Source organism: Biomphalaria glabrata, chromosome 5 (assembly GCF_947242115.1).
Source record: "Biomphalaria glabrata chromosome 5, xgBioGlab47.1, whole genome shotgun sequence".
NCBI classification, from domain to species: domain Eukaryota; kingdom Metazoa; phylum Mollusca; class Gastropoda; family Planorbidae; genus Biomphalaria; species Biomphalaria glabrata.
The window spans coordinates 39,166,454-39,188,268 of record NC_074715.1 but is presented as its reverse complement, the minus strand read 5'-3'; the positions used below and the strand labels follow the sequence as shown (position 1 = coordinate 39,188,268).

Below are 21,815 nucleotides of genomic sequence, written 5' to 3'. Positions count from 1 at the left end.
TCAGGTGAAGAAAAAAAAAGATGTCTTATTTGAAAGTTCAAAAATTAAATGCAATAAAAAGTATGTGAAAAAGATCTTGTGTGTAGCCTTTTGAAAGTCTCTCGTTTAGAAATTACATTATGTGGGTTTGAGAGTCTGCTGCTCAGAAATAAAGTTGAAATGAAATGCAAACTCTATACAAGTAAAAGTTAGAATTTAAAATCCTTTCTTTTTGGTGGTGGTGGAAGGAGACAGGGGAAAAAAAAAAGGGGGGGGGGGGGTCTTATGATCTCACAATCTCATTATAGCAAGGACAACAGAGCCCCCTGGTGAGGCATGTCTGTCAGGAAGTGAAGGAGAAAAGGCAACGTGTTTGAACGGGAATGTGGCTCGCCTGCAACTTAAAACGTTTGGGTGACATGTAAATAGCAGAAGTGGAATCTTGTGCCCTGGGAAAGAAAAAAAAAGTTAAAAAGTCGGACGTAATGACCGAATTTCCCTGGCAGCGATAAGTAACTGATGATAGATTGTTTTATGCGCGCGTGTGTGTGTGTGTGTTTGTGTGTTCGTATGTGTGTGTGTTCGTATGTGTGTGTGTGTTTAAGGGGATGGAAAAAAACTTTTTCTTTTCGTAAGTTGAAAAGAAAAAAATTGCAGAGTGGATTTTAGTTGTTACTGCTGTTTAAAACAAAAGAAAAAAATACAGGAACTTTTCATTTGGGCTGGGTAGAGTGGGGGTTTTTTGTCCATACGGTGTTACACAGAACAAATGTTTGAAACATAACTAGTGCCTTGAAACAAGTTTAGCCCTCTAAGAGAAACACTGTATACATTCAGTGTAATACTTCATCAAAGAAACTTGGATTTTAACATTCTCAATTGCTAATACCTAGCCAGAGGGCACTGCCGTATCTACTTTTACTTTTAGTAAATATTGAAAACACACAGAATTGTCTTGAATTACCTCCCTTAGCTGTACTCTCGCACAGGAAGTCAGGCAGGAAACATAAAAGAAGAAGGCGGAAATTGGGACCCAAAGGAAGCAGACGTCGAAGAAATTATCTCAAGAGACTCCCGTCTTTTTGAAAGTTTCCGACCCTGACCGAAAAGTAAAAGCTATATAAATAATACCATAAACGGGTGTCAGAAGCAGCGCTTAAATCTATGACCAATGTCTTATTCTTTGATTCATTTTGAACATGATTTGATCTCGAAAACCTTTTTTTTTTTAAAAGGCGATCCCAAAAAAGAGTACCAGTATATGGCAGAAAAAAATCTTTCTCGTTTAGACTTAGTGTATATAATTTTATCTTCTAGTTTTCTAAGATCTTTGTGGGCTGGGGGATGTAGGGTGGTCGTAATCGATTTCACCATTAAGCTGGTGATGATGTCGTCAAATAGAAATATAGTTCAACGAAGAAAAAAAAGAGGGGAGGGGGAGGATTATGCTGTGAGTGAGAGGGAGAAAAGGGAAATAGATAAAAAAGGGGGGGGGGCATAAAAATAAAAGAGAACCAGAGACCAATATTTTTTTTTCTTCAGAAGCTACAATCAATGTTTGATGTTTGGGGAGGGGGGGAGTTCACTCTAGTTTTCTCTCCTCCCGTTAAGGCAATAAATGACCGCAGCACATGGTAAAGCTCTTAGCTGAGTTCCTGCTGGTTTTAGATCGGACACGATCGAATAGTAAGTCCTTTTATTGATCTATTTATTAACTACCTGTTTTTTTTAGGGCTTTTGGTTTTGTTTTTTTTTTGCACATTTTTTTTTATTGTTCGATGACTTTAAATGTTGTTCTGTACTTACCGCAGAGACACATCGACTAAAAAAAAAAGAGAGAGGTAGAAAGTGTATTAAAGAGATTAAGGTGGTGGTTTTTTAGTTGCGAGATATAAATAGATTTTTAACACACACACACACACACTGTAATGCGTGAACATCTATTTTTTTACGAAAGAGAGAGAAAGAAATAGAGGGAAAGAGAGAGAGAGAGAGAGAGAGGTTTAATTTTGTGAGAACGTGAGTCAATGTCTGCTAAACAAATCAGAAGCACGTTTTTATTGTGCTGATGTTGATGTTGTTGTTTTTATTTCGTTTGTTGAGTTGTGCTATTATACCAGCAGGATTTTCTTTGCTACACAATGGAATGCGTTTCTTTTATTTTCCCTCAGCATCTCTCTCTCCAACTAGATCCACTAGTAGTCGCCTCTAGATGTATCGCTTCATAAAAAATTAATAAAAGTGAATAATAAAGAATAAATGGAAGTGAATCATAAAGAATAAATGGAAGTGAATTTCGGGATATTAAAAAATATGATTTTCTAAATATGGTGGGGCTTTAGTTCGTGATTGTGCTTGTGTTTGTATTATATGTTTCCCATAATAAAGTTTATAAAAAGCTATCCAGTTCTGACCTCTTGACATTTCCACTTAGTTGAAGAGTTAATGTTCTAATACGCTGTACAATCAATACAAACATACAAGGGAGATAAAAGCAACAACCTTGGTATCCGTCTAGTAACAGTTATGTCCAGGCACAATTTGCTAATACACAATTTTTATCCTGATTATCTGTTATCAAACCCCTTAAAACAATCAACAGATTCAAGTAAGAAGACTAGTGCCTTTTAGATAATCATAATCTAGATCTTTGTTGATATAATTTCATTTCTGTTGACATGGAAGTTAAATGTCTTTGCTTCACATGAACTAGGCATACAAGGTCTCAAATGATAATGATATCTCTGAAAAAGATGCATATGGTCGGGAAAAAAATGATATACCATAAAATATTCATGTACACAAATTTCCAGGGGTTTGGGCTTTTGCTTGTCTTCGTCTTTGTGCAAGGCAAGTATTGCAAGGAGCTGCATGCTGTGCTATTTTTGTCTGCTCTTCTTTTCTCTCTACATTGGAAACTAAGAGTTCAAATCAACGTCCAGAATAGATTAGATCAAATACTACATTCCATGTATGCAACTTTGGTCAAGAATAGATTGGATAAAATACTACATTCCATGTACGCAACTTTGGTCAAGAATAGATTGGATAAAATACTACATTCCATGTATGCAACTTTGGTCAAGAATAGATTGGATCAAATACTACATTCCATGTATGCAACTTTGGTCAAGAATAGATTGGATCAAATACTACATTCCATGTATGCAACTTTGGTCAAGAATAGATTGGATAAAATACTACATTCCATGTATGCAACTTTGGTCAAGAATAGATTGGATCAAATACTACATTCCATGTATGCAACTTTGGTCAAGAATAGATTGGATCAAATACTACATTCCATGTATGCAACTTTGGTCAAGAATAGATTGGATAAAATACTACATTCCATGTATGCAACTTTGGTCAAGAATAGATTGGATAAAATACTACATTCCATGTATGCAACTTTGGTCAAGAATAGATTGGATCAAATACTACATTCCATGTATGTAACTTTGGTCAAGAATAGATTGGATCAAATACTACATTCCATGTATGCAACTTTGGTCAAGAATAGATTGGATAAAATACTACATTCCATGTATGTAACTTTGGTCAAGAATAGATTGGATCAAATACTACATTCCATGTATGCAACTTTGGTCAAGAATAGATTGGATCAAATACTACATTCCATGTATGCAACTTTGGTCAAGAATAGATTGGATCAAATACTACATTCCATGTATGTAACTTTGGTCAAGAATAGATTGGATCAAATACTACATTCCATGTATGCAACTTTGGTCAAGAATAGATTGGATAAAATACTACATTCCATGTATGTAACTTTGGTCAAGAATAGATTGGATAAAATACTACATTCCATGTATGTAACTTTGGTCATGAATAGATTGGATAAAATACTACATTCCATGTATGCAACTTTGGTCAAGAATAGATTGGATAAAATACTACATTCCATGTATGCAACTTTGGTCAAGAATAGATTGGATAAAATACTACATTCCATGTATGCAACTTTGGTCAATACAAACCAACGAAAAAAAAATACTAAAGCAGAAAACCTGCTTGTGCTCTGAGTGTAATTGGCTTTCAGGCGAAGACTCCACAGACTACTTCGAGGTAATAAGAAATGAAATTGTACCTATCCTCGTTCTGGAAGAAGATAACTCTTGTATTATCTCATCATGAACTAAACATGGAACTGGCTCGACCCTTTTAACATATGACCTACGTTGTGTCAGTGCTACCCTTCTATACACATGTCTGTCTGCTCATTTATTTTAAGTTAACATATGACATACGTTGTATCAGTGCTACCCTTCTATACACATGTCTGTCTGCTCATTTATTTTAAGTTAACATATGACATACGTTGTGAAAACCAATCTATCAGTGCTACCCTTCTATACACATGTCTGTCTGCTCATTTATTTTAAGTTAACATATGACCTACGTTGTGAAAACCAATCTATCAGTGCTACCCTTCTATACACATGTCTGTCTGCTCATTTATTTTAAGTTAACATATGACCTACGTTGTGAAAACCAATCTATCAGTGCTACCCTTCTATACACATGTCTGTCTGCTCATTTATTTTAAGTTAACATATGACATACGTTGTGAAAACCAATCCATCGGTGCTACCCTTCTATACACATGTCTGGCTGCTCATTTATTTTAAGTTAACATATGACATACGTTGTGAAAACCAATCCATCAGTGCTACCCTTCTATACACATGTCTGGCTGCTCATTTATTTTAAGTTAACATATGACATACGTTGTGAAAACCAATCTATCAGTGCTACCCTTCTATACACATGTCTGTCTGCTCATTTATTTTAAGTTAACATATGACATACGTTGTGAAAACCAATCTATCAGTGCTACCCTTCTATACACATGTCTGTCTGCTCATTTATTTGTCCAATATTGTTTGGTGAGGAAAAACAGTGTGTACAACAAGCAAAATAAAAAAAAAATATTTAAAAAATAAAACAAAACTTATTTAAGTGTATCAATTAGTTTGGATCAGTCATGTAACAAAATCTTTAATAAGCCTCAAACGAAAATCTATAAAGGGGACTAATTCAACCTTACCACCACTTCAGTCAAGTACAAGTTCTTTCTCTTGTTTGAAATACCAAAAAAAAAATTTATCACCAATAGTTAATTGACTGATTGGTTAATTTTTTAAACTTCATCATTTATTTTTGTGTTGTCAGGTAAAAGAAATAATTGTGCAAAATTTCAGTTTGATCTGAAATTGGGTGTTGGAGAAATAACGCATACAAAATTTTGGACAAACAGTCAGACAGAGTGCGTTGATATAAGCTTTGTAATTATTTAGGCTGCAGTTGGATTCGAACTAACATAAAGGGACTTGTACATATATCCAACACCTTAAATATTTCGTTGTCCAATACACTATTTAACTATATCTAATTACATTCTCCAGCAGTGCAAAGAGATGTGCTTGTCTAATCTAGATGCGGTGCATAGGTCTCCAGAAAGTCCTCACAAAAATTATATTAAATCCAAAAATGACTTTAAGTGTGCTGTCTGGGTGTAAGCGACGCATGAGTTCCATGCCTAAACAATTTGAATTCCATTCCATCTTGTGGGTCACCAGGGACAACATAGGATCCTATGACAAAATAGAGAGAGTTTTTCTGTTTACAAAAATTTAGATCTACTATTTCTGTAAGGAGAACAGCTCTGTCATCTTTTATTGTGGAAGCCAGATGGCACACAGATATATATATATATAATTTTACTTTGGAAAAAAAAAAATTCCAGGAAACTTTGCTCATTGTGTGCAATTCAGTTGCTGCACACGATGCTTTGCATCTAATAGATTTTGGCTACACAGATCAACTATTGAAATGATTTGGCATGAAAATGAAAACTCACTGCAGACGTCATCAGACCAATGATTTCAGCAGACTAGACTTGGAACTATTGAACCAAGTTTGTCAAGGTTAATACGCAGGCAGCACAAACGTTCTAAATCTTGCTGGAAATATTGAATTATTTCACAGGTTGTCGAGTCTCGGGCTGAACAGACAGCCCAATTACCTTCATTTTCAGCTATTATGTCTGGTCCAGTCAACCAAATGACATCACTACTTGTCAGTCCAACTTATTTAGTGTTCAATGAAGGAAAATAGATTTGAACTGGAGTTTATTTGGAAGATAGTTTCCTACTCCACGTTGTATATAAGCTATTTATAGAGCTTATAGAAAATCTAATGTCTTTGAAAAAATCAGTTTTAAAATTCACCATTCTAAGGAAAAACTTGATTATTTTATGAAGCAAACTGTTTCCTACAATCCTGATTATAAAATTAGAAATCTTCATATTAAATGGTATTCACTGTAATCTGCTTTTTTTTTTTGTTGTTGCTGTTGATACTAAGGTACTTTAAAAATGCATTAAAGTAATTACATGGTTTAAAAATGTAGAGTTTATAAATACTTCCTATTTGAACACCGGATACGCCAAAGGCTTGCTATTTGTGGATTTGCCTCCATTTGATGAAATGTTCAATAAGTTTTAAATTGTGACGGAGCACATGTCAAACGTTGGTAAGGTAAACATTGTAGGTCATTGTTTGTCACGTGACATTCTTTCCAACCATAGAAACAGGTCAACTCAAATTCAACTGCATCATGAGCTGCAATGTATTGAATGTTCTCCATCCATACCTTACTTATTTAATATATTTATCCGCTAGTAGTTTTACTTATCGAGTAGAAGTCATTGTTCTATTAACTGAATAAAAATACAATCCCCCGCAAATAGTCCAGAAACATAAGAATCCAAAGTGTAGTATAACAAGTTAACAAAAAAAAGTGTGGAGTTAGATGTAGCACAAGATCTATCTTGAAATTAATGAGAAGAACTGTAAGCTATTTTTATCTTTCCATAGCGTTTGTACAAGGGAGGTAACTAATAGACTGGGTGCCATCTATCAACACGTACAATAAAAAGGAAGGGGGAAGAAATCTATAGATGCGTGAGTTAAGACGTCTCTGCATGCGAAAACTTCATCAACAAAATGGAAAGTCTCCAGCCCCAACTCATTTCTTTACACTAAATCGTATATTGACATAATGGTGTCAGGAGGAAGGGCGGATAGTGTTATAATCCACTTTCATCACAGGTCAAATAAGATTTTCACCTACGATACTTTGTATTGCATCATCCATCAATGGTTTGATCTTATGTAATCTTATCAGACTAATATATCAAATAGGAATAAGAAGTTTTTTTCTTAAGTATTTTTAATACTTATAGTTCGTGCCGAAATGACGTAAGCGATGGCTATGGGAGTGGCCTGTGCCCAGGGGCTATATGATCATATATCTTCGGATGAATCTATCAACAACAGCGTTTCAAGTTTCAGACCTTACGTTCTACAGATCTGAGGATGCTAATGTCACCTGTTTCTTTGGCCAACGGTTAACGACCAGGGTGTCATGATGCCAGCACAAAGACCGACGGCCTTTATTTTCCGAATTGAGGTTAGGTACCCATCAGAGTTGGGTGGACTCATGGGCGCCCGAAATTCAAAATCCCAGTCTTCATCGAGATTTGAACCTATGACCCCAGGTTCGGAAGTCAAGCGCTTAACCACTCAGCCGCCGCGCTCCCCCCCCCCCCCCAATGACCTTGTATTGGTAAATTAAAGTCAATAGGCCTGAGAAAATAGCGAGGAGTGAAACTGAATCCTCCACAAAATGTTCGTTGTATCTGGAAGCAGGAATGTGTACACATTAAAACATTTCCCATTCCAAGTGTTATACTTGATTTATTTAGTAATAGCGCTTGTTAGATAGTTTTAAAATCATCTAATAAATTATTCATTTAGTTAATTACTTTCGATACATTATTAAAATAAACACAATGCTCTTGAGGACAGGTTTTAGTGGATGCCCATCATACGGCATATAATATGTGGGCCGATCGTATAGAGATGCCTGTGCTGATTTTGACACCCAGTCCGCCCCTGATGTGCTAAACAATATTTTGGAGACCTTTTCCAGTATACTTTGCAGGCTTAAGTTTAGAATCTTCATTCACTTAATCGAGATTTTTTTTTTTTGAAAAGCACTCCAATTTTTCAAATAAAGAAAAGATCTAAGGTTCTATTTTCTTACTAAGTGTTTTATTTTTATGTCTGAATAACACCAAGGTTTATTTTATCATTCCAGGGAGTCTACTTGCTGCCAGGAAACTGAAACTCCCAGATTCAAGAGCAGCAACCATCCATCATCTAACTCTGACAGCTTGAGAGTTACCATTCTTTTCGCCTTCCCTAGATTTCTGACACGTTTGGGGGATAAATTCTTTTAATGAGATCCTGTCCAAACTGTCTTCTTCTAGCCGAGGAGAGAAAAAACGAATAGAAAAGTTACCGGGGATAATGTTACGAAACTATTTGATTGGACTTAACGTTTTCTGCACAATGAACTTTTGTTGGAGCAGTTCGGAGATAAAACATCTGTTGCCACTTTAGCACTTTTTTGTGTTGGTGTGTGAAAGGGAAAGACAGCAGTCTCGTCTTGGATGTCTGACATCGCAAACTTGTCTATTGATTCGTCCTGGTCTCAAACAAACGTGAAGGCTAATTCAGGGTTGAGTAACTCGATCGTCGATTGTTCTGCCTACTTATCTGCCCTTGTCAGCCATTTGAGAGGGGGGAAAAAAGGCAATTTTTTTCCCTTGGCCTGCGTTCATTAAATGTCAGTAGTGCTATTCCACACATGCTGAGCAACCAATTGATAAAACAATCACTGGACGCCATCTTGGGCACTGAATCGTCTTCTTTTATTAAAAGGATAGCATCTTCAAAGATTGAAGGTAAACCATTTGTTGGACCAGGGAAGCGTTGAGTTGTTTGCATATAGAAATCAATTACGTATCTGGATGAGTCATAATATCTTAAGGAAACAACCAGAATATAGTAAAACACACACACACACACCACAAAACACCGCACAATTGTCATTACCAGTCAAGACCACCCCACAGATTATATTGTTTAAAGGCTAATCCTAGGTCAACAGCAAGTTATCATTTGAAATTATTTATGTCCTCATTCCTAGTTTCAGTTTTAAAGTTCAGCAACGTGTGCTCTAAATACACCCACGTATCATCAATAACTGGAGAGAGTTTTGGCTTGCACTTGCAATAGATCAAATCTTGTACACCTGACACCTTTCCCAGTACAACTGCACCAAGCTCTTGTCAATCAAAGTTTCTGCCATCAGTTGCAAACAATCAGGTAAGACTACTTCTCACGATTCATCAGGCTGACAATGATAATTATTGCATTTCACGCCCTTGGCTTGACTTGCCATGACGTCAAGCCAGGATTTCAATCATTGAGAAGCACATTTGGAGTGAATACTTTGTGACTTATTGTGGCAGTCTTTTTGACCTTCTGAATTTATTTCAATGGCTTCGTAGCAAGTTGTGTGTATGTAGGACAAAAAATGACTGTTTTCAAAGGCATTTATTATCAATCGGGACATGGGAGGTGGTGAGAAATGTAGTACCATCTTTAATAATCCCCCTAACATGAGGCGCAGTTTCCGCCGCTGGTTTCGCTCCTGCTCCATAGCTTTTCCGGCAGTCCTATTCCTCTACGTCACTGTCTTTCACAACGGCTTTCTCTTTGCGGCCATCACTTACGGAACCGGACCTCTGGATGACGTCATCGCCAACAGCAATAAAGGTTTCCGTAAGCTGCTGGAGGAGGGTCTCTTAGAGAGGGACCGGTACAACGGGACGGTGCCCGTTCATCGCCTTCCCCAATCTATTATTATTGGGGCGAGAAAGTGTGGCACTCGGGCTCTGATAGAGTTCCTTGAGCTGCACCCTCAGATCAACTCACCCACGGACGAAATGCATTTTTTCAGCAATGACACGAACTACAAAATGGGTCTGGACTGGTACCGCAAAAAGATGCCGCTGTCCTATCCAGACCAGATCACCATCGAGAAGACGCCGAGGTACTTTATCTCCAAGATCAGCCCGAGCAGGGTGCATCGCATGAACAGCTCCGTCAAGCTGATCGCGATTTTGCGGCACCCCACCACTCGGGTCATCTCCGACTACACCCAGATCTGCGCCAACAAAATGGCCAAGAACGAGACGGCCGAGGCGTTTGAATACTTGGCCTTAAACCGCCAGACGGGCCATATTAATCCAGAGTACAGGGCCATAAAGATAAGTATGTATCACCTGCACATCGCAAGGTGGCTAGAGCTGTTTCCCCTCAAACAGCTGCACATTGTGGATGGTGACAATCTTATTGTGAATCCCCTGGAAGAGATTAGGAAGGTAGAGACATTTCTGAACTTGCCTCACCGCATCAGCAAAGACAGTTTATATTTCAACAACACTCGAGGCTTCTACTGCATGCGGAAAACGAAAAACGGACCCGAAAAATGTTTGGGCGCCAACAAGGGGAGAAAACACGCGAACATTAGTGAGAAAATCATTCACAAATTGGATAAGTTTTTTAAGCCACATAATGAGAGGCTGTTTAAACTTATTAAAAGACGATTCAGGTGGAGGTGATAATTCTTAGGAATTGTATAACATGTTGCCAACTGCCCTCATTTTTTTCATGTTGCCAATTTGTTTTTTAAGGAATGTCGATTTTTTTCTTTATATCCTTTGGTGCTGAATGTTCACGAAAAAGTGCAATACTAAATGCTATATACATTTTTTTGGTTTTGTACATATTTATAGGTACAAAAGTTTTCATCAGTATTGATTTTTGTCTATAGGCCTATTTAATTTGTTTGTTTTTTTAATTAGCAGAACTCTACGCAAATACAACTGAAGTTGGCATGGGGTGGTGTTGTAAGATATCCTTTAGCCTCCGCAAAATCTTAGAAATATTCATTCTGAAGTTCATTCTGGTTGATCTTATGATGTATATATCTATATACAATACACACCGGCTTTGTCCGTTTATTTGTGAGATTCCAATAACCCCCCCCCCCCCCCCCGATACACACATTCACATACTTTAGTTTATATATATATATATCACCTATCCTTTAGTCTGGAGAATCGTTTGGATACCACACTTTGTCTGTCGACCGTCTTTCGTCATTTCAGTCTTTTTCCTTGGATAGAATGTCAATGACAGGCCCGTCCATTCTTTGACGTTGTCTCCCTGTCGCTTTTTCTGTCTGCCTCATCTTCTTTTCCCTGGTACTGTTCCCTTTAGGAATGTCTTTGTGAGCTCTGAGAACGTTGTGATATGGCCATACAGTTCAGTTTGCTTTACAGTGGTTAACAAGTCACCATGCGACCCTGTTCCCCGCTGTGATCCTGTTCTTAATATCTACATTGGCGATGCGCCAATGTAGGTGATACCTAGGATCTTTCTGTAGCATGATACCAGGATCTTTCTGTAGCATGATACCTAGGATCTTTCTGTAGCATGATACCAGGATCTTTCTGTAGCATGATACCAGGATCTTTCTGTAGCATGATACCAGGATCTTTCTGTAGCATGATACCAGGATCTTTCTGTAGCATGATACCAAGATCTTTCTGTAGCATGATACCAGGATCTTTCTGTAGCATCTATATTCCATCCTCCCCTCTAGTTCTGCAATCAGCGTCCAAGATTCGAAAGCCTATAAGAATGTGGCCATGGCCGGGGAGCGCATCAGTCTGATTTTAGCGTCTAGGGTTATGCCTTTGTCTTACCAGATTGTTTTGAGTTTTGCAAGGGCTGCTGTGGATCAGGTTTGGTTCCTTCGTCTGAAAGCATAGCTCCGAGGAAGCCTAATTAAAACTACTGACACTTGTCAGCTTTTCGTCTCCAATACTGATATCCCTTTTAAAGCCCTGTTGGCTATTGGTCATCATATGCTACGGAAGTCTTGTCTATGGCATCACCAAGTCAGCTAATTATTCCTCTGACCATGCTAGACCATCTATGTCAACCACATAGCACAAGTTAGCACTTCTTCCTCCAATGCTTACAGTAACTTTGTGACCTTCAAGAGCATCTTTCATTATACTATCAAGGAAGATATGGAACAGAGTTGGTGAAAGTAGACTGCCTTGTCACATTTCAGCTGTTATTTGTTAAAGTACACAGCACTAGTAGCCTGCTTGTAGAGGTTCTGGATTAAGTCTATTATGTTTGTATTTATGTTGTCCTTTGGCGTTGTCGCCCAGAGTGTCCTATGTCATACTGTGTCGAAAGCTTTCTTAAAATCAATAAAGACATGGACAAGATTTTCTTGGTGTTGGAGGTATTTCTCACAGAGTATCCTGAGGTTTAGGATTTGTTCTGCTGTGCTGCGGCCTTGACAAAAAACTCGCTAGTTCTGATATAATAATAAGAAGAAGATGATTTTACCTTTCTTACCTTTACCTATCCCTTAGTCTGTTGGACCGTTGGGGCACCAGGCAAGATTTGTCCACCGTCTTTCTCCATTCCTACTTTACAGCTAGGCCAAAATCAAAAGTTTTGTATTTCAGTTAATATTAGCTGAGTGTAATTCAATATTGAAAAGGCCTCAATGTTAAAACAAAAGGTTGTTTGTTTGTTTTTTTTGTTTAGGCCAAATACTGCCATTCCCTTATTTCACATGATCATATGCATACATTATCTTATGTTACTTTAAAAAAGTATCACTCTGCAATACACACTGTCACTTATAAGAAATACATTGGGTTTATTCCTAAGGTTAAATAAGTCTCTATGTTCCACTTCTGCTATGTTTAGACAGAACCCAAAGTGAATATTTAAGTTGTGCTGGAAAGAATTGTTTTTAATTTGACTCTCAATGCAATCACTAGATTGAACAAAATAAATTATAGTGGTGCTACCATTGTCCACATTGATTTCTCTTAATGGAAATCTATTGCCATTGTGTTGTCTAGTCACTGCCATTTTGTTAGAGACATTTTTTTTTAAAAGACATATAGTACAGCAACAGTGTTTAAACCAGCGGTTCTCAACCTTTTTAGCTCTGCGTCCCCCTAATACAATTTTCCACTTGGCTGCGACCACCAACCATGAACCTTTTTCGTTCATTGGCTTAAGCAAATGTGATTTAGCTAGTGTTAAATTTTCTTCACTATGTGATTAGATCTTTTCCATAGAAATGTTTCATCTTGCAATGGTGTTACAACTCATTTGATGGACAGTAATTTCAGATGTTGAAAAAGTATTCTGCAACAACGGAGATGTGGTCCGCAATAAATATTTTCGAATAACAATTATAAAAAAACAAAAAGAAAGAAGTAACTGCCAATTAAAATCACGCCTACGTTCAATGATGATACATTCACTTCAAGTATCCTTCGTATCCCCTGGCTATATGTCAGTGCTCTTAGATCTATCTTGGTTATTCCCACTTTTATTTTATTGATACTTGACAATTGTTTCATAATTTGTTTAATAATAATATAATCTGAATAATTTCCCAATTCTACAGCTTTTAAAATGTAAATGTATATTGACTAAGTACAAATATGCTTGTTACACATTAGAGACACACACAATATATATATATATATATAAACTTCAGATGAAAAATAGCCCCTCTTAAAAAATATCAATTTTCAGATGTTCTTAGGCAAGTCCTCGCAAATAGTCATGCGATCCCCCAAAGGGGTTGCCACCCACAGGTTGAGAACCCCTGGTTTAAACTGAGGAAGTTAACCATGTCAATAAAACTGAGACTATTTGAGACTATTTGGAAACTGTAAACATAATGATGTTATTATTTGTTTTGTTTATTTTGAAACAATTACTTATGTGGCTATGGACTGGCCTAACTCCTAGTCAGACTAGTTGAATGTCTATGTACTAGCAGATCTGTATGGTTTAAGAAAGGGGGGTTGGGAATAGTTGTTCAAAAAAAACTGTAAACACCATTCTCAAATTGAAATAGAGTGAAAACTCTTTAACTACTTTATGACACAATATCTTATAATAAAATGTTTACGGGAATTTCTTAGTAATTACATACACACAAGAGATTTTGCCTTGTTTTTTTGTATTTTTGTTTCAGAAAAAGTCCATTTATTTTTGTTTTATTTTTGACTTTCTTTTCTCTTTTAATTTCCACTTTCTCTAGTCTACCTTAAGTTTTCACTTGACAGATTGTTGTCAGTTTAAAAAATAATTATATCTTTGTGTCATTTCTTACACTATTCACACTGACGTCCCATTCAGAGAATTGGGAAACAACAATGTTGTATGTAGCCTCGGAGGCTAAGTAATAGAGAAAAAACATTAAGCTTATTTATAAACATATTTTTCCAGCTTTCAATGACCAATGTATAAATGTTAGACATTTCTAAAGGTAAAATCCTTTAAAACTCATTACACTAACATCATCTATTATCCTTATTTATTATAAAGCTCAATTGAATTGTAATGTAAATGTGACCCTGTTGAAAGCATTTAGTCTTGTGAAAGTTTGGAATTCAAGAAATGTTTATGTATTAATGAATATTACCCTTCAAATTGCAAACTCCCATAATCCAAGTGGAATAGCGTGCAGTCACGGTATGGTGTACACCCATCTAGTCACTTTTAAAAATGACTCCTACAAAGGGCAGTCACTGCTAACTAGTCAATATAGGTTTTGACTGGAGACAAAAACCTTGGAAATAATATTCTGATCACAAACGTCTAATCCTTTAGTACACAGTACCATTGTAAATGCACAATAACATGTCAATGACATACCTTTAAATACTAAATGTCTACTTTGTAACAATAAAGACCATTTGTTTTTTGCTTTGATAATTTGTTGTCCTTAAACTAACTATAAAAACCTATTGAGAAATGCCTTTTTCATTTAAAAATATTCTTCATGCTGAATGTATGCATTTGTAAACTCTTAAGATGCTTAGAAAGTCAGAATTGTAGAGCAAAGATAAAATAGCTAACAAAAAATCTATTATCCCCCTCTAGTTATGCCATCCGGCCAAGTTGTTTCTTTTTAGGCTGAGCTTTTCTTTTTTAAGGGAGTGGAGGTGAAAATAGGGAACATTGATTATGTAAATAAACAAATATTATGTTTAGTTGAAATGGTTAAGTGGCATTGACAATTTGGTGTAGCATAAACTCCGGTGATAAGCTGCAAGTTATGAGCACTATGCTATGACTGTAACAACTTAAGATTTTTTTCTCTGACCAAACGGTCTGTGCAGCCTTGTATAAAATTTCAACAAATACCCAGAAAGTGCAGCTGAGAGCAATTGTCAATGCTAAAAAAGTTACTCTCCATATAGGACAAATTTTTCTTTTTGTTGTTTTGTTTTTAAGAGATGACTAGTCACTGTATTAAGTTTTATAAGTTTCTAACTCTAAGCTCTTAAAAACTTCCCACATAGCCATTATGTGTGAAATGACAACAATGTAAGCTTGTATGTTGATACAGCACATGAAATGTGTAGTTAGCACTCACTGTATTCTAAATGTATGTATTTCCTTGCACTATGTGCATGAACACATCCAACAATGTCAATAGAAGCACACTAGTACATTTATGTTTGCTAAGGTGAAGTGGTGTATAGAAGTCATATTTATTGTACTAATATTTGACAGCATTGAATCATTGTATGTTGCATTGATTATATGCATTTATTATTGATTAATAAAAACAAGGAAAAAAATACAAAATTATTTACATAATTGAACAGGAATTATTTTTCTTTCTCTGAATTCATAAAAATGTAAAATGAACTCTGCACTCCTTCCCACTGGATTTGACTCTTTGAAGAGAACAATGAAATTATGGAAGATCTCTTCATGTCCATCAACATGGAGTAACAAAGATGTTGGAACCCTTCAGAGAACACCTTGTCAAATTTATAGAAATTATTTTTAAGCAAGTATTTCATTATAATAAGGGCATCATGACAAGAGCTATTTCAGCTCAAGAGGGTTATAAATAATTGCACTAAAAATGGCTGTAAAGAGATGACTGTCAAAGTTCATTATGCCTACTGCTCCATTACACTCTCTCAGCAAATCTCTATTTCAACAAAATCCACAACAGAAAATACACTAGTGAATAGCACTATAATTCTAGTCTATTCTTTCCAGCTTAGTTTATGCTTCAACTGTTGGTATGTGTTTTTTCAACAAAAAAAAATTGTTTTATCCAGATTTCTATATCATACAAACAAATAAAAAACAAAAAAATAATATTTTTTTTTGCATTTAGTGTTCTGCAAATTTTAAATAAACAAAAAAATATATATATTTACATGTATTTGTCAAATCTGCTAAAACATTTTGAGCCAAGTGTCTTACTCAAGACAAAAACTTTTTACTCAACTTGATAAACACAATGCTGTCCATAATTCTGTCAGACTTGACACAAGAATCCTATGAAATATGATATCATTGAACCAGTTGTGTCAGTCTCAGAGATAAACTTTCAATAAGTTTATCCTTATGTTGTCCAGATAATAAACAATATCTGAGAGGAAGTGATGTGATAGCAGCAGGAAACAGTTTCAAAACTAGACAGTAAACTTTGCAGTCTAATGTAAGAACTCCAAAACATCTCCATTGAACTTTTTTAACAAATTGTCTACAACTAAGACAATAAATTTAATCATGTTGGTATAATTATTTTCTGCAAACAATTTTCCAAAATTGATTTGTCCAAATTCTGACCTGCAAAAAAAAAAGAACCATGAAGAATATTTTATACATTTATTATTTGGTCTGTGTGGTATTCTACTGATAGTAAAATAGCTAAATAATGATATCTTGGTCTATGTGGTATTCTACTGATGGTAAAATAGCTAAATAATTATATCTTTGTCTGTGTGGTATTCTACTGTTAGTAAAATAGCTAAATAATGATATCTTGGCTGTGTGGTATTCTATGATAGTAAAATAGCTAAATAATGATATCTTGGTCTGTGTGGTATTCTACTGATAGTAAAATAGCTAAATAATGATATCTTTTGTATAATTCTTACAAGAAAATAGGGTAGAGGGAACTTTTACTTTGCAGTTCAGATTATTTCAAATGCATTTGCTCAAGATAATAGAATATAAAAGCCTAAGGAAGATAACAGATGTAATGCATATCTTAAAATGTCACAAGTCACAAGGTTTCACTTATATTCTTTTCTGAAGTAAACATTATACAGGACACTCTCTACTCCAAAAAATATTTTAAAATGCCTTTTCATGGAATATTTCCCCCTTTTTTCCAAAAGTGAAGCCATTGCGTGTTTATACCATTCTCTTCAATAATAACCAGTTGAATACCTGGATAACATTCCTCAAGCTTTCTCACAGAGCTGTTCATATTTCTAAATATTAAGTTATAATGAAAATTGTATTGACAATATTGTGATCTTAAAAAGTCTATATTTACTTGTTATAGAAGAAAAAAACAACAACATACAAGTGACATTAAAACAAAAATTGTATTTTGCTTACCAATAGAAATAGACTAGAACTAGAAGCAAGAGATTACCTATAAAGACTACTATATTGCAGCGAGATTCTTGGCTTTCCCATTTGGTAGTGTAATGTGAATCATACAGTTCATGTACAGCTTGTACGACTAGACGTTCCTCACAGTCAAGAAGTGAGATCAATCCCTATTGCAAGATTAGACAAACAAACAAAATAATAAAAACTGATACATTCATAAAACTATCAGTTATCTATTGAAAAACATTACAATGAAATAGTTTCCATTCCACAAATTAAAAAAAAACAACCAACAAAAAGTTAAATTTACCTTGAGCCTGAGTATGTTCATAGTTCTCCCTGAGTTATCTTGAACAGTCTTTTCCCATAATAAAGTTTGTAAAAAGCTATCCAGTTCTGACCTCTTGACATTTCCATTGAATTGAAGAGTTAATGTTCTTACACTCTGTACAATAAATACAAACATACAACTTTAAGGGGATAAAAGCAACAACCTTGGTATGCTTCTTATAACAGCTATGTCCATGAGTAGCAAATGTACAATTTGCTAATACAAAATTTGTACCCTGATCAACTCTTGACAAACCCCTTAAAACAAACAGATTCAAGTAAGAAGACTAGTGCTTTTATGGATGATCATAATCTAGATCTTTGTTGATTTAATTTTATTTCCATTCAAATTTCTTTGCTTCAAGCTGAAGAAAGGTCATCATAACCTTTAATATCACATGAACTAGGCATACAAGATCCAAAAATGAAAATGATATCTTCGAAAAAGATAAATATGAAAGAAAAAGTTTATACACCACAAAATAAGCATAGACACAAATTTCCTTTTTTTTCTTCTGTCCTTTTAGAAAGTGAAACAGAAGCAAATGAAAGTGATTAATTGTGTTTCATGATAAATGCCTGATAAGAACTTTTCTTTCTCCTCAACATATTAAGAAAGACATCCTACAACGATGCGGTCTACTGACCTTGTGAAACAGATACAAGTTTAGGTGGATAGGTTAATATCCTTTAAAAGGACAAGTTTAAAAACTCCAGGGTTCCTTAAAATGGAAACTTAAAATAAGAGAAAGCATGAAGGCAAAGAGATTTGCAGTATTTGACATTATCCAGTACCATGTTGTGGCAATTGTGCCAGAGAACTCTGACAAATCAACATATTACTTGTAACAGATTTTAGAGTAAATATTATAATAACAAGCATATTATACTTCAGAAAGAGCATACACCATACATACAAATGATGACACGGGAGTATACATAAATGGTGACTAAAGCAATAGTATAGCTCGGTGTTCCTAAACCATTTGCTTGGGTCCCCCCACCCCTAAGGAAAAAGGTAAGTTTTTGTCTTTACCCTAATGTCAGCTAGTCTGGCTATGGAAACTAAGTGCTGAAAACTTAGCCAGTTGGATGCACTGAGAAATTAGAGATACATCTATGTTTGTTCATGTTACAAACTAAGGTCAATTAAAGTGCTTGATTTAAGAACATTATTTTATAAAGAATCAGCATCAAATTTGTAAATGGGAATAAAAAGCTGCTACAATATGACAGTTCCTAGAGAAAAACAAGTCTATATTGGACTTAATTATTGCAAAATCGTCTTCTAAAATCAATCCTGTTTTGGTGACCCAAAAAAAAATGTTATTCGAATGATGGCACTGCAAACAGGAAAAATTTGACAGTTCTGATGTAAAAAAGACGAGTTGAATCACATTCACATAAGTCATAACATAAGAGAATATTTCAGGTAATCTTTTTACTGATGGCTCTCATGAAAACAGTATAAATGGTCATACTTGTTAAGTGGAAAGATGTATCTTAATTAAATAGTTTCATTTTTTATTAAACATTGGTAATATTGGTAACAATGTCATTTTACTTGATGAATAGTCAAACATGAATCTTTTACTAAAAAATAATAAACATTTTATTTTTTGCTCCTTGAAAAAAAAAAAAGGCAATCTTCAGGCCCCCCGACCCCCCTTTCATGTTAGCATATTGAGCACCAAAATGTTCAGAAACACTGCAATAACTGGTAAGATATCTTGAAGTGGCAGCTTTTACAAGTGCTTAAGACAATGTGGAGAGCCCTGTTCTAATGTATTATCACAACATTCTTACAATGATTTAAAAAGCTCTATGGTAAATGTGCCACAAGAGAAAAGCCTAACTCTATTATTGAGTAAAATAAAAAGTAAGTGTGACGTTATGACAAGTTGAAGAGTAGTCCTGATTCAAAGGAATTCTAGAGAGCTATACATTTCACAGGATGATCATGAATATGTCATGCTGATCTACAATGAATACATATGTATTTGTCAGATATAAAAAATTCAATTGACAATTAATGATTAAAACTAGGTGACTAACCTGATCAATCGTATGTTTATCTCTGACAGAAAATCCTCTTTTAGTAAAAACATCTTCTAGTCTGAAATAAATAATTTTTGTTTAAAGTTAAATGAAGAAGCTAACAAACTTTTTCAATCAATGAGATATAGATGATTGAAATTGAAAACAATTATAAAACATTGCTAGATATTTTAACAATGACTGTGTTGTAACTAATCTGAATCAATTACATGAAAATTTTAATTTTATAACTTGATGTCTGAGTTTCTACAAGGCTCAATCTGGGTACTTAGAAATACTAGGAATTTGATCACCGAAGATCAATAATATAGACTAATTAACACACAACAATTTTACTAAATAAATCCACAAAAATTCCAAGAAAGAATAGTTTTAACATAGATTTTTAAAAAATCATAGACAGCAAAATACCTGTCCTCTCCAGTCAAGAAAATAACAAACCCCAACCCTAACCCTACATCAAAATCAAAACATTCATTTCACATAACACACATACTGTTATATTCATACCTTGGGAATATATAAACAACACAAAGAAATAATACAATCAGTCTCGACATATATGCTATTGATAACATGTATGAAGTAAAAAAAAAAAGTCATATGTTCCCGCTCTTAAATTTTAAAAACAATAATTATGCTTTGAACCAGCCTCTCTACAAATAGTTTTATTTTGAAAAGTTAAAAAACAAAAAGACCAGGAAGCTAGATCTGAAAACAAGATAAAAATATTTGTTAGCACAAGAAGTAAATGAGGTAGATGACATTATTTGTATTATGGGCTGTCTATTTGATGCTTGTAAAACTTGTATGCACTCATAATGCTATTGCTATTCCATTGACAGGTTGAACAGCTTAGTGGAGAAAAACATGGCCAAACAGTGAAACATAAGTCTATTAACAAAACTTTGCCACTATGAGTTCTATAAAACTAAGCAATCAAACAATATAACAATTACAAAGATCACACACATACTGACATTCTTGCATACTAACCTATATATATCATGTTTTTATGTTTTGCATCACTAGATGTAAGTTTTTGTTTTTTTTTTCTATATTTTAGAATTATCCTAATATGCAAGTTGTTTCTTTTTCTACAGTCTATGGATAGCAATACCAAACTGACTCTAAATATTTGGTTTACTTACTTCATGTCCCCAGACAGACAATAAGCATTGATGTTCAAAATGTCATCCAAGTCTACACTGAAACAAATATAAACATATGTTCATGTTGTTCCTCTAAAGATTTTAAATCAAGCATTAAAATTTTAAACAAATACAAAATGTTCATCACATTTTTATCAAACCCAACATACAAAGAATAAAAAGAGAAATGTCAATATAAATCTTTCCAAGTCAACATGTAACTCACTCTGCATGGGATGTTTCAAGTAGCTTTGCAAATCCATTCACACTTCTGTTAAAAAAAAAAGAATTAATTTACTATGACTAATAGCAAAACAAAACAAAACTCTAAATCAACAAAAACTAACAAATGCTCTAAATTATTTGTTTAAGTACATTATCAGATTTACCTTACTGTTTCTTTCAAAACATCTAATTCTGCACTTGTGACAAGATCTGTTTTATTTACAAGGATCACATCTCCTAGGGCAATCTGTCTGTGGGCACAGGAGATATCAGTGGGCATCCATCTCATAGGACTTACTGAAGCTAATTAATACCCAAGGGAACTGGAGGAAACACTAACAGTTTTCTTGGTCCTTCCTTTGCTATGCATCTAATTACTTCCCCTATTAACCAGTCTACATTAAGTTTTTAAATGTAACTTTCTCTGGTGGGTAATTCAAGGGGAGATAATAAACATTATTTCTTAAAGAAATTGTTCATTTAGTATCTACAGACAATGATTTCCAATTAAACTCATATGTTCAACTAAGATTAGAGGTGACCCAAAGCATAGGCAACATGTCACCTATGACCTCGTGGATTGAGGTGTCTTGCACTTCAAAGGTTTATCCATTACATAAAAGAGGTATA

At 34.8% G+C, this 21,815-nt stretch overlaps 2 protein-coding genes across 11 annotated transcripts in view; one reads left to right on the top strand and one right to left on the bottom strand.

Annotated features, from left to right (window-relative positions):
- The window catches only part of LOC106059058 (heparan sulfate glucosamine 3-O-sulfotransferase 5-like), a 92,205-nt gene extending 76,008 nt beyond the window's left edge, over nt 1-16,197 (top strand). For all 7 annotated transcript variants that reach the window (XM_056028679.1, XM_013216607.2, XM_013216592.2 and 4 more), the window contains one exon: nt 8,171-16,197. In XM_056028679.1, the coding sequence (XP_055884654.1) occupies nt 9,492-10,544 (1,053 nt within the window). In that variant the 5' untranslated portion in view covers nt 8,171-9,491 and the 3' untranslated portion in view covers nt 10,545-16,197. The remainder of the gene's footprint in view (nt 1-8,170) is intronic.
- Nucleotides 15,575-21,815, bottom strand: part of LOC106059082 (zinc-regulated GTPase metalloprotein activator 1-like) — a 16,778-nt gene continuing 10,537 nt past the window's right edge. For all 4 annotated transcript variants that reach the window (XM_056028676.1, XM_056028678.1, XM_056028677.1 and 1 more), the window contains exons 8-14: nt 21,350-21,436; nt 21,187-21,231; nt 20,961-21,017; nt 19,807-19,867; nt 17,732-17,866; nt 17,462-17,588; nt 15,575-16,644 (exon numbers count right to left, since the gene is read on the bottom strand). In XM_056028676.1, the coding sequence (XP_055884651.1) occupies nt 16,583-16,644; nt 17,462-17,588; nt 17,732-17,866; nt 19,807-19,867; nt 20,961-21,017; nt 21,187-21,231; nt 21,350-21,436 (574 nt within the window). In that variant the 3' untranslated portion in view covers nt 15,575-16,582. The remainder of the gene's footprint in view (nt 16,645-17,461; nt 17,589-17,731; nt 17,867-19,806; nt 19,868-20,960; nt 21,018-21,186; nt 21,232-21,349; nt 21,437-21,815) is intronic.